The 13295-nt window shown below is 37.5% G+C and overlaps 1 protein-coding gene across 1 annotated transcript in view; it reads left to right on the top strand.

Annotated features, from left to right (window-relative positions):
- Epg5 (ectopic P-granules autophagy protein 5) overlaps nucleotides 1–13295 on the top strand; it is a 1526775-nt gene that overhangs the window by 647610 nt on the left and 865870 nt on the right. The window contains exon 24 of the mRNA XM_090380318.1: nucleotides 4380–4470. Coding sequence (XP_090236444.1) covers nucleotides 4380–4470 — 91 coding nt within the window. The remainder of the gene's footprint in view (nucleotides 1–4379; nucleotides 4471–13295) is intronic.

Genomic DNA, 13295 nt, shown 5'->3' with positions numbered 1-13295 from the left:
GGAGGTTAGGTAGGCGAAGGCAGATTACGAGAAATCCTTGGCAAATGATTTCTATAAGTAAAGATTTATATAAGTAAAGAAATTCTTGTTTTTCTTAGCATCTTAGAAAAGATGCTAAGAAAAACAGCAAGAATTTCTTTACTTATATAAACTCTAAAAGGAAGGTGATCAATCTGATTGGTACACTTGACATCGATGGTTCGACTGTTGATGATCCTGCTCAGATAGCAAACAAACTAAATGAGTATTTTCATCTACATTCACAAATGAGGAATTATTAAGGTTTAAAAATGGCAGAAGGTTATCAAATTGTAGCAGGGTACTTAATAATTTTGTAATAACTGAGAGCAAAGTGGAGGAGAAATTGTTGAAGTTAAACATAAGAAAAGCACCTGTGGTGGATGGGATCTATCCAGTCATATTTAAGGAGTCGGCAAGGCAACTAAGCAAACCTTTAGCCATAATTATGAGAGCATCCTTGGACTGAGGTGAGGTTCCCACGGACTGGAGATGCGCAAATGTATCCCCGATTCACAAAGGGGGATCGAAGGGTGACACGATTAATTACAGACCAGTTAGTTTAACTTCTGTTCCGGATAAAATAATGGAGTCACTAGTTAAAGATGCATTGCAGGATCATCTAGACAAGACTGCAGCAATAATTCAGACCCAGCATGGGTTTGTTAAAGGAAAGTCTTGTCTGACAAATTTGTTTGGTTATTATGATGTGGTTACAAGGGAACTGGATGCAAAAAATAATTTTGATATCATATATTTGGATTTCAGGAAAGCTTTTGACACTGTTGCGAATGGAAGGCTATTGTACCAATTGGAGCAGAATGGTATTAAGGGTAAGTTGCTACAATGATAAAAGGAGGGTTAAGTGAGAGAAGACAGAGGGTGGTAATCAATGGGTGCTGCTCTTCGTGGACTAATGTTATTAGTGGAGTCCCACAGGGTTCGGTGTTGGGTCCACTGTTGTTTTGTATATTTATAAATGATATTGATGAAAGTATATCAGGCTTAGTGTTGAAGTTTGCAGATGATACAAAGGTTGGCAGGGTTGTTAATGACAGTAATGGCAGTGTGCATCTGCAACAGGATCTCGATAATTTGGGCAGATGGGCTGAGAAGTGGCAACTGAAGTTTAACCTTGAGAAATGCAAAGTTCTGTATGTGGGTAGAAATAACCCCAGAGAAGTACCAACTGTGTGGTACCACTTAAGGTGGTAGAAATGAAAAAATCTGGGAGTAATTGTTCAGTCAGATATGAAGTTTTCTGAGCAATTCAGACAGGCTGCCTGGGCAGGTCATGGGGTTTTGTCAATGATATATAGGAATTTTGCTATCAGGGAAAAGGAGGTGATTGTTCCTCTGTATAAGGCAATGGTCAGGCCATGCCTTGAGTACTGCACAAGGGTCTGGAGGCCTCATTTTAGGAAGGATGTAGATTTGCTTGAACCTGTACAAAGAAGGGCAACAAGATTGGTGAGGGGAATGAAGGGATCCTCTTACCAAGAGAGGCTTAAGTTCTGCAAATTGCAGTGGCTGGAGACTAGGCACCTGCAAGGTGATCTGATTGAGGTGTATAAGGCCTTGAATGGGTTGAGCACGCTGAATTCTGATGGGATCATTCCACTTGTTCAGATTACGAACCTAAGGGGGCATAAATTCAAATTAAGAAAAGACAGATGTAGAATAGATGTGCGGAAATTTGCCTCTAGCCAGCGGGTGGTTAATTGCTGGAACAAACTTCCATCTGTCGTTTTGGAAGTTGATAGGTTGAATAAATTTAAGGAGGAACTGGACAGGCATTTGGAGAGAATGGTGTGATTTTTTTTTTTTTTTTTTTTGGCTGATGCTGCATAATCTCATACACTTGCTTTTTTGAGACACATGCCACTACTATCTGCTTCAGCATGTACAGAAAAGGCAACAAGATTGGTGAGGGGAATGAAGGGATCTTTTACCAAGAGAGTCTCAAGTTCTGAAAATTGCAATGGCTGGAGACTAGGCACCTGCGTGGTGATCTGATTCAGGTGTATGCCTGCACAACCAGGTGGTTTTGCAGGCAGATATGAAGTTCTCTGAGCATTGCAGACGGGCTGCAAGAGTAGCTCATGGTGTATTGTCGATGATATATAGGAATTTTTCTAGCAGAGATAAGGAGGTGATTATTCCCTTGTATAAGGCAATGGTCAGGCCACACCTAGAGTACTGTATACAGGTCTGGAGGCCTCATTTCAAGAAGGATGTAGAGATGCTGGAACGAGTACAGAGAAGGGCAACAAGATTAGTGAATTGAACAAAGGGGTGCTCTTACGAAGAAAGGCTTAAGTTTTGCAAATTACTGTGTCTGGGGACTAGGCACCAGCGAGGTGATCTGATAGAGGTGTATAAAGCCTTGAATGGTTTGAGCATGCTCAATGCTGATGGGATTCTTCCTCTAGCTCAGAAAAATCACCTGAGAGGGCATAAATTCAAATTGAGGAAAGACAGATGTAGGATAGACGTGCGGAAATTTGCCTTTAGCCAGCGGGTGGTTGGTTGGTGGAATAGACTTCCATCCCTTGTCTTGGAAGTTGATAGCCTAAATAAGTTTAAGGCTCAGCTGGACAGGTACTTCGAACGAACAGAGGGGTGAAGTGGAAGTGGTTATTTTTTATTTATTTATTTATTATTTATTTATTTTTATTTTTTCAATTTTTTTTGGCTGATGCTGCATAAGCTTGCTTTCTTGCATCAAACGCCTCTGCTAATGCTAATAAGGCCTTGAATGGGTTGAGCACGCTGAAGTCTGAAAGGATTCTTCCACTTGTTCAGATTACGAACCTAAGGGGGGCATAAATTCAAATTAGGGAAAGACAGATGTAGAATAGATGTGCGGAAATTTGCCTTTAGCCAGCTGGTGGTTAATTGCTGAAACAAACTTCCATCTGTCGTGGAAGTTGATAGGTTAAACAAATTTAAGGAGGAACTGGACAAACATTTAGAGGAAATGGTTGTGGGAAATTTTTTTTTTTTTTTTTGCTGGTGCAGCATAAGCCATAGGCTTTCTTGCACCATGCTGCCGTTACTTATACTAATACTAATATACTCTTGGCTGGAAAATTTCAATTTGTGATATGAATAAGGAAGCAATGAAATGAAGTGAAATCTGGATTGTACTTGAAAATATTTTCATTTTTGGGTTGAGGCATTGGTTGTAGAACAGTCTATTGAAAATGGACATGAACTGATCTTTTTGGCAAAGTATCTTGGTGCAACTAGATTGCATATTGAATTCAAAAGAAATGAAAATTCAAAGATAGGATGAAGAATCCAGTGTTTTATCTGTTTCAGAAAGGTATTAATGCTGGCTGAGTACTCAATGACAGTATGTGCAGTGTGAGGTATCACATTGTCGTGATGCAGCATACATTTTTCTGTGATGAATATGATCCCACAAAGTTTGCAGTGTAGTTCTGTAATAGATGTATGATATGGTGCAACCTACTGGTAAACCATTCTTTGAATGCCAAAAAAAAAAAAAAAAAAGAGATGACCATAACATTTCCTGCAGAAGCCACACCTCTTTTTGCCTTTTTTGGTGTTTTGGTGAATAAGCAGCAACCCAGGGTGCCATGGCACCCACTTTGAGAACCACAGCTATGGATGATCACCTTGGTGTTGCCGTTTAATCATAGACTACCCAGACTATCAGAATGAGCTAAGAATGACTTTTGCCTCTTTCCATTGGTCACAATGCCATGGAGGTTCACAATATGCATTGGTCATGTTTTTTGCCCATATTATTCTTATAAGTGTTTTTTTTTTGTGCAGTTTTCCCTTTGAGCTCTTGGTCTTCCTCAAATATTACTAACCCATTAAGACTTCAGGATATATTGGGTGACAGGCATGCTGTTTTGTGGCAATTGATGCTGATGTATCTTAAAACCAATAACAATTAAGAGGCAGTTAGTTCATTGGTCTGTTTTTCCTTTAAAAAAAAAAAAGAAGAAACAAAAAGAATTTTTGATGCTTTATTCTCCAGAAGATAGACGTTTTTTAAGTGCTGAAATTAGAATACAGCCATAGTTGTTAGTGAACCACTAAACTCCTAGCAACATCCCATCCTCCCTAGGGAAGTAGTTCCCAAAAGTTGAATGAGAACCATTGCCCTAATAGAAAATAAACATTTTGCAATGTTAATGAAGCCATAAACACACTTATGCTACCCAAGGCTTAATGATTTACTCCAAAATATTCACATTTTAATAAGTTTTAGTTATTTTCATTAAAACAAGCCGGAAATTAGGTTGCCAAGCTTTGTGTGGAAATCTTAAGTTATGTTTTGTTAAACAGTCTTTGTAATATAATTTCATTTTAAATTTTTTCAGATAGCTGCCATGTAAAAGAAAAAGTACAAGGGTATAATTTTGAAGAAAAACATCTGAAATTCAATGCTCAGTTTCACGAACATAGGATGAAGTAAGCTTTTTTAAAACAAACTAGTTGAACTTCATTTGTAAAAATTGTAATGTCTAAAATTTTTTCCTTTCATGTAAAACTTTTGAATTTTGAATTTTTAATACATAGAGTACATGGCATGGCATGGTATGGGAATTGACAATTAAATTTAAACTTTTCAAAATACTTCAAAATTTAAAATGTTTTAATGTTGAGATACCCAACATCCAAACATTCAGTATGCTAAAAAAATTGCTTAGTTAACAAAGTTTTTGGATTCTGTTATTGTCCACAAAATAAAAAAGGAAAAAAAACTTACTACAATTTAGAATTAGATACAATATATGTATTAATTAATTTCAATTAAATTAAATAAATAAATTAAATTCTTCTTCTTCTTCAAATAAATAGTCATATTTTGAAGTATGGGAAGAAATTATTTTCCAGCCAATGTAGTTGGTTGGTTTTGATTTTCTAGTCAGAATTCATGAGATGACTTCCTTATTTGTCTGACATTGAACCTGAAGTAGGAGTGGAAACATTAAAATATTTCCACTTGAAAGTTTTTTTTCTAAACACTGTGTTTATTTCTCAAATGCAAGATGTGTGTCTTATGGTCTCTGCATGCTGGTGTTCAAAATGTTTATGTACTTCTTGAATATCTGTTAAGGAGGCTAGTTTCAGAAGCCATTTTGTATCTTTAAGAAAGTCAGAAAAAAAGTAGCTTAGTTTAACCCTCTTGAAAGCCATCTAACTTTGGTGTATAGATGAAGAGTGATATGGACTTTTTGCATATTTTCAAACAGCTTTGCAAAAATGTGACTTAAGAGGGCACTGCTTTAAAAAATTGACCATGTTCATAGCTTTGTCAAGGACTTGATTTAAATAGCATTTGAAACAAACTTCCTGGTGGTGGAAGCCTTTGGTCATTATGACATTATAATGAGTGTCATCCTAGTCATAATCAGCCATTTTCAATCCACTGCAGGATGAAGGCCTCTCCAGCAACTTTCCAGATCCTTCTGTTTTGAGCACTGGCCATCCATTTACTACCCACAAACTCATGAATTTCATCTATCCATCTCCGCCTTTGGCTTCCAGATTTTCTTCTAGCTCCTCTTGGATACCATTCTGTTATTTTCTTAGTCCATCTGTCATCATGTCTTCGAGCTATGTGTCCTGCCCAAGACCATTTTAGTTCTTTAGTTTTGATAAGAATGTCCTTTACTTGAGTTTGCTGTCTAATCCATATGTTTCTCTTCTTATCTAACAGTCTGAATCCCAATATAATTCGTTCCATTCTTTGCTGTGTAGTTCTCAGCTTCTCTTCCATTCTTTTGGTGAGTGCCCAAGTTTCACTTCCATAAGTCATGGTGGGGAGTATATATTGGTTCATTATTTTACGTTTCAGACAAACTGGGATATTGCTCTTCAGTATGTGACTATATTTCCTGAATGCCATCCATCCAAAATTTATTCTTCTCTTGACTTTCAGCCATTTATCATTATTACAGCTAATAACTTGTCCCAGATAAGTATATGACTCCACCTTTTCAATTACTGCTCCTTCAATCATTATTTCCCTTTCTGTGGCATACTTGTTCATCATTACTTTTGTTTTAGCCATATTCATCTTTAGTCCAAAATCCTTACTAACTGTGCATAACTGATTAAGATTTTCCTCTAATTCTTTGGGATCGTGGTTTACGACCACAATGTCATCTGCAAATCGTAAATGGTTTAGGTACTCTCCGTTCACATTGACTCCTTTCTGTGACCAGTATAATCTTCTGAAAGCTTCCTCAAGGGCAGCAGTAAAGAGCTACAGAGATATTGTGTCTCCTTGTCGAACTCCTTTCTCAATTTTAAATTTCCTGCTGTCTTTGTCTAGTCTAATAAAGGAAGTAGCACTCTCCTATATTTTCTTCAAAATCATAATATATGGGGTATCTATGCCTTGTCTTTCCAGTGCCCAAAACGTTGCCTTATGCTGTATGGAGTCAAATGCCTTTTCATAATCCACAAATGCCAGGCATAATGGTGTTTTATATTCATTTGCTTTGTCCATTAGCTGTGATGTTACGTGAAGGTGATCCGTAGTTGAGAATCCTGTCCTAAAGCCAGCTTGCTCTTTCGGTTGATTCTCATCAAGTATTCTTTCTAATCTGTTAGTAATGACCCTTGTGAACAACTTGTAGATGTGGGATAACAAGCTAATTGGTCTATAATTTCCAATTTCTGATTTATTTCCTTTCTTATGCAGGAAAACTGTGATTGCATTATTCCACTGCTTAGGTGTCACACCTTTTCTAATGCACTTTGTGAAGAGCCTTGCAAGTTTTTGTGTTATGTTTCTTGCTCCCAATTTTAACAACTCTACAGTAACTTCATCTGCCCCCGGGGCTTTCTGATTTTTCATTTTCTTCAATGCATGTTCTACCTCATCAGGAAGAATATCGGGTATGTCGTATGTGTTGCTACTTTGCAATCCATCTTCCCCACTGCTAGCATCATTCCCCTGCTCCTTGTATAATTCTCTATAGTAGTAGTCTTCTGCTATTTGAATTATGCCTTCTCTTCTGTTTATAAATACACCATCGCTATTCTTCAGTTTCAGTATTCTGTATTACTGCTCATGGCTGCTGATTTAAATCCTTTGTTTTCCCTTAATGCTTGTTCTACTTTTCTTGTGTTAAATCTTCTTATGTCCTCTCTGAGTCTGTTTCTAATAGCTTTGCATAACTCAGTATACTCAGTTTTCTCCCTGTCAGTGTTTTTCTTGCTTTTCATATGTCGTCTTCGGTTCATCATGACAAGTGTTTCTTGACTAATTTTTTCTTCTTTGGATTTCTGTTTCCCTATAGGTTTCTTGGGCTTTATCACTTTCAGAAAGTTGTAATATTCCTCGTCAATATCTTGGTCCTCAGCAGTGTGCAGAAGCTCAAACTTGTTCTTAAGTTCCAGTACATACTGCTTTTTCTCCTCTTCTGTTATCTCAAAGACCTTTGTATTATTTACTCGAGTCAGTTTTTTCCTTTCCTGCCTCTATATCAAGTGTACATCTTACCATTCTGTGATCACTTCCAACATTTACTTCATTCGACTTCATCCTCACAATATATCTTCTGTTAGTGAGGATGAAGTCGATTTCATTAGTAGTTAATCCATTTGGACTCTTCCATGTCCACTTTCTGTTCACCCTTTTCTTGAAAAAAAGTGTTCATTACTGACAGTCCTTGAGATTCTGCAAATTCTACAAGTCTTTCACCTCTTTCATTTCTTTCACCAATTCCAAAATTTCCTATAGTTCCCCTTTCTGCTGTTTTTACTTTTTCCAACTTTAGCATTGAAGTCCCCCATAATAATATGAAATGGGTTTTCTGCTCATCTAGAAGACTCAATTTCGGTGTACATTTCTTCAACCTCTTCATCATCGTGGCTCGATGTTGGTGCATAAATCATTATAATCTTTAGCTTGTACCTCTTAGAAATCTTGAGTATTAGTCTTGACACCCTTGGTGATGTACTTTTGAATTCCAAAATGTTGTTTTTAAAATATTTATGGAGCAGAAACCCAACTCCACCTTCACTCCTTTCACTGTTTCCATTGGTGTACAGCAGATTTCCACTTGATAAACTTATAAGTGATTCATTTCTTTTTCTTGTTTCAGCCAAACCGATGATATTCCAGTTCACATTTTCTAATTCCTTTTCCAGCTCTAATATCCTGTCTTCTCCAATGAGTGATCTTGCGTTATAACAGCCCAAGTTCAGTTTCCGTGCATGGCACCCTGGTCGTACCCAGAGATTCTTAGCGCCCTCTTCTTCCACTCTGATCCTCTCGCTGCTGGGGAGTGAGGGCCATTTCTTTTGTCGTGCTGTCATATGGTGGAGGATTTGGTCTTTTCCTCTTCACGCTGACCAGGCGTCTTGAAGAGAACCACTCTACACGTTCGTTGCCACCTAAGTGACGTAACAGGGCTTACCATCGAGAAGGTGTGCATGAGTGGATTTTAGGGAGGCAGGCCAACCGGACTTCTCCTAAATCATCTGTAATAGAGAGATATTGGATCCATCAGTGTTTTAGGCTGAGTGTCTGATAACACACAGGATACCTGTTCACCTCTAAGCCCCATAATGAGTGTAATAAAGCCTTTTATTCAGATGATTATTGGGCTGCCATAAGTACAAATCTAAACATACCAATTCTATGATCCCAAATGAGAAGACAAGATGTTAAAGTGTCATTTCTGTCAGTTCTTTACAACAAAAATGGCCCATTATTTCACCTTGTTTACAAATTGTACAAATGATAGTAGCTGAACTTTACTTGATATGTCTGTCTGCTCGTTGACTTGGAGAGCAATGTTAGTATTTTTTTAATATTTCAAGTAAAAAACATCTTTGATGTCATCCATTTGTATAATCATTGGAAACAGTAACTTTGTCAATTTCATTTTCAGCCTTTTTGACTATTACTGTTTTCATTATTATTTTAGAAGCAGGCATTATTAGCTTTCAGCAATAATGTGACTTTTCAGTGTTAGTGCAACTTGCTGAGCTACTAAATAGTTTGATTCTTGAGCAATAGCAATTTTCTCCAGTCTATGTAAAACCCAAGGCCAAGTAACTGTCATTGTATATGTGATTTTTTTTTTTAGTTTAGTCACTTCTCTTCCTGTTTTCTCATGTATCGCTTTCTTCCTATATCACTACTTGACATTCATGGAACTGTACTATATATTCAAGATTGATTTTGATTGCCCAATCGTTACGCTTTGAAAAGTTTAAATAAAGGGGGGGGGGGAGGAAACCTTGTAAAAAAATCTTGGAGCAGGAGAAAGAGAAAAGTCTAGAAATGTAAAGACGTGTGGGCAGCAGTTGGCTGGCTATATGGACACAGCTTCCAAGAAGTGTTTACTGTGCTACTCTTTTTCTATTGGTGGCACTGGCCTTGCCTTTCTGTCACCAATGGTGAGATTGTGAGATGCTGTAGCAATAAAAAGCTAACTAAATATAAGCTTAAATACAAACTGACCAAAATAATGTGGAGAGGCATCTGGAAACGCAAGAGATTAATCCACCACTGCTAGTTGCCAGACAAATATTCCAGCAATATGGAAAGGGATATTTCACATTTTTCCAGTATTTCAAAATTTTTATTAATTTATTCCACAATTTCTGGTGAGTCACTAAAAACAGTTTTCTTGAGTCACACCAAATTCACAGATTTGATGATTCAGTAAAAAGAACAACAACTGACCGAATTATAGTGTGATTGAACTTTGAAGATAAAATTTGGTTAAGTGTCACCTGGTGTGTTTTGGATTTCAATAATGAAAGAGTATTCTCTGATCTGAACAAAAGTAGTGATCACAGAATACTCTTTTATTATTGAAATCCAAATGTGAATAGTGAACATCTTTTTCCAGTTTTCGATTTCTTGCCTGGCTGAATAAGCTATCCCACATCTGACAAACATTAAAAGCAAAAATAGAAATCTTCTGTCTGTCTAGGAAGAATTGTGAATGTGTTTGTCAAGAATTCAGCATTTATGTCAAAAGAAACAAACTCAAATTTGTTTCTTTTTTCACACTGAAAGTAAACCTTAAGTACTTTGGTTGAGAACTTTATTTTGACATTAAAGTAAACATTATTTGATATTTTGATATTTAGGAGAAGAAAAAAAAAAACAGGAAAAAATGTTTTTTTTTTAACAATGTAAGCTGATTTAGTATATTGCCCTACCATTAATATCTGACACCCCTTCGTTGATAGTTGGTCACGTCCCACCCAGTCACCACGTCTCAGATATAACTAAATATGCTTGTAGGCTTTGATGAGACATTTACAATTGTGAAGGCAACATGCCAAAGTTGGAGTTAACAGACTTCCACTCTAGAATGATAATAGGATACCACATAAGTAATAAGTCTGTATGTGACATTTCAACAGTACTGAAGATCCGTCAGTTGATAATGTTTTTCTGCAAGAGGAAGCAGACTGGTTCCGAGACAACACAAAATGACCTGGAAACCTTTAAAGTGATGGAACATCACAGGAGCCTTGCAAGAAATCTTCCTCTTGGAATGGAGTTTGTTGTTGCAACACACACACACACACACACACACGGTTCAGTGAGGAAATATATATGGAAATATATACTTTTCTATTATTAGGCAACTTAGTCTTACAAATCGTAAGCAAGTTTAAGAAAGGAAAAACACCTTTCTTCTTTTTACCTTAAATTAACGTACTAACTTTTATACCGCTTGGTCACTCTAGCGGCATTGCTCCTGCCTCCCCGTGGCAGGGCCGGTAACCTGGGAGAAGAAATCCACTCTCCCAGGGCTGAAAAGAGCAAAAAAGATGGATAAAAATATGTATCCACCTTTAGAGCCATTGAACTCAAGATGAGACAACATAAATGACAATGAAAATGACTTCTCTCAACCCAAGAGGCTGAGAACAACCCCTCAAAAGGAGATACCATCATTCCTCATTCTACACTCTCTCTCAGAGCAGCCTCTGAGTAAGTTATCACCATTCTTTATACAAAAATGTATTGAGTCTCCTGCAGGTTCACCGAAAACGGTAAGGCGACTTCAGTCCGGGGATATTCTTGTAGAGACCATTAAATCTCAACATTCTGCAAAGTTATTAAAGCTGACTACCTTTGGTGGACAACCAATAAAAGTCATTCCCCATGCCACCCTAAACTCCTCGAAGGGGTTAATTGCAGAATGGGACTTATTAAATGTATCAGAAGAGGAAATAGTCCAAGAACTTCGAGAACGAAAAGTAATCCAAGCAAGGAGAATCCTGACTCGGAAAGATGGTATTCTTGTTCACACAAGGAGTATAATCCTCACTTTTAGCTCTCCTATCCTACCAACATCTGTTAAAGCAGGCTATCTTCATTGCCGTGTCCATCCTTACATCCCAAATCCAATCAGGTGCTATAAGTGCCAAAAATATCATAATCAATCTGAATGCACTGCTACTTCTCATTGCCCAAACTGTAAAAGGTAATCACCCGGCTTTTTCCAAAATATGCAGATTATGGAAACAAGGGAAAAAAATCCAAAAATATAAAGTCGAGAATAAAGTCACATACTCAGAGGCGAGAAGACAAATACTCAAAATAGAACCATAGCTTACATATGCCACTGCTGCTAAACAATTTCATTCAGTAGGTATTCCAACAGATGTTACAGTTTCTCCAAATATATCCATCACTGATTGGGCATGTTCCTTGCTCTCTGCTTCCAAACAGTGTCCTTCACAACAAAAAGCTGAACAAGCCAGTAACACCCCAATTACCATTCCAACCGACGTGCCTCAAACAGCAAAACCAAAAGTGGCAGAAACTAAAGTACTGAACCCACCAGTTTCAGCGGGCATGGATGTTGACCAACGCAGTGAATCCGCCGATGGTATATTAGAACTTCGTGCGACTGATGAGATGGACATCACACGTCCCTACTTTCCAAAGAAAGAGAAAGCAAAATTGAATCGATGCAAGCAAGTTTCAACTAAAAAGCAGTCAGAAACAAAAATAAACAACAAAACCACTTAATGGAAAGATTCCTCCAGTGGAATTGTAGAGGCTGTCGCAATACAAAAAGACGATTTATATGAACTCATTGACCGGTATGATCTAGCAGGCATATCCCTACAGGAAACCTACTTAAATGCAAGAGTGTGTCCCACCATTAAAAATTACACCATCTTCAGACGAGTTAGGAGAATAGACTCGCCAGCCCGTGGAGTGGTGGCAATTCTTGTTAGAAACAACGTTCCATCGAAACATATTGCTCTTCAGACCCCTTTTGAAGCAGTGGCAGTGTGTATTGTAATTGGCATCACTCTTACAATAGCATCAATATATATATCTCTCCTAATTTCTTATTCTCTTCAGACGACCTAGAAAATCTAATAGACCTGCTACCATCTCCGTTCTGCTTGCTCGGAGACTTCAATGCACATCATTCGCTGTGGGGATCTCCAACAATTGACAAGAGAGGTAAGCTAATAGAATCCTTTCTTGATGCTTATCAACTCACCATTTTAAATACTGGCGAGCCAACCTACATTCATTTTTTGACTGGATCCATGAATTCAATAGATCCCTCGATCAGTTCTCCCTCCATATATACTATTACGGAGTGGTCTGTTCTTGAAAATCCACTGAACAGTGATCAACTGCCAATTCTCTGCAAACTCCAAACACGAACAAACTCCCCTTCACTACGTCGCTCCATTTGGAAATTCCGTAGGGCACACTGGAGTGAATATGCCTCTCATGTTCAGTTAGATGATAAAATAATACAATCTCAGACCATAGAAAATGTCACGGACCACATTACTAGTCAAATATTACTAGCTGCTACCATTGCAATACCAAAATCTTTACAGGGGAAACGAAAACACAGTAACTACTGGTGGAACCAAGATTGTACGCATGCGAAACAGGAAAAAAATAAAATAGATCTTGGAATTTATTTCGTAAATTTTCCACAACTAGTAACCTAATTAACTTCAAAAGACTGAAAGCCAAGTTCCATAAAATAAGAAGGAATGCAAAGAAAGAAGCCTGAATTAGCTTTTCCTCAAGTATAAATAAGGATACAGATAGTAGAATCATTTGGAGGAAAATTCAAACGCTCAATGGCAAATATGTTCAGTCCCCAACTACAATACTAAATTGGGAAGGGAAAGAGTTGTCATCATCGGGAGAAATAGCAAATGCCTTAGCGGAATCATTTGCCAGCATATCAGCAATATCCACTTTAACCCAACCTTTCAACGAATTAAAGAATCTGCAGAAAAGCATAAGATTAATT

The sequence above is a fragment of the Mastigoproctus giganteus genome, chromosome 8, assembly GCF_048544385.1.
Source record: "Mastigoproctus giganteus isolate SK-2022 chromosome 8, ASM4854438v1, whole genome shotgun sequence".
NCBI lineage: Eukaryota > Metazoa > Arthropoda > Arachnida > Uropygi > Thelyphonidae > Mastigoproctus > Mastigoproctus giganteus.
The sequence above is the reverse complement of the archived record's forward strand: the minus strand, read 5'-3'. Positions and strand labels throughout refer to the sequence as shown.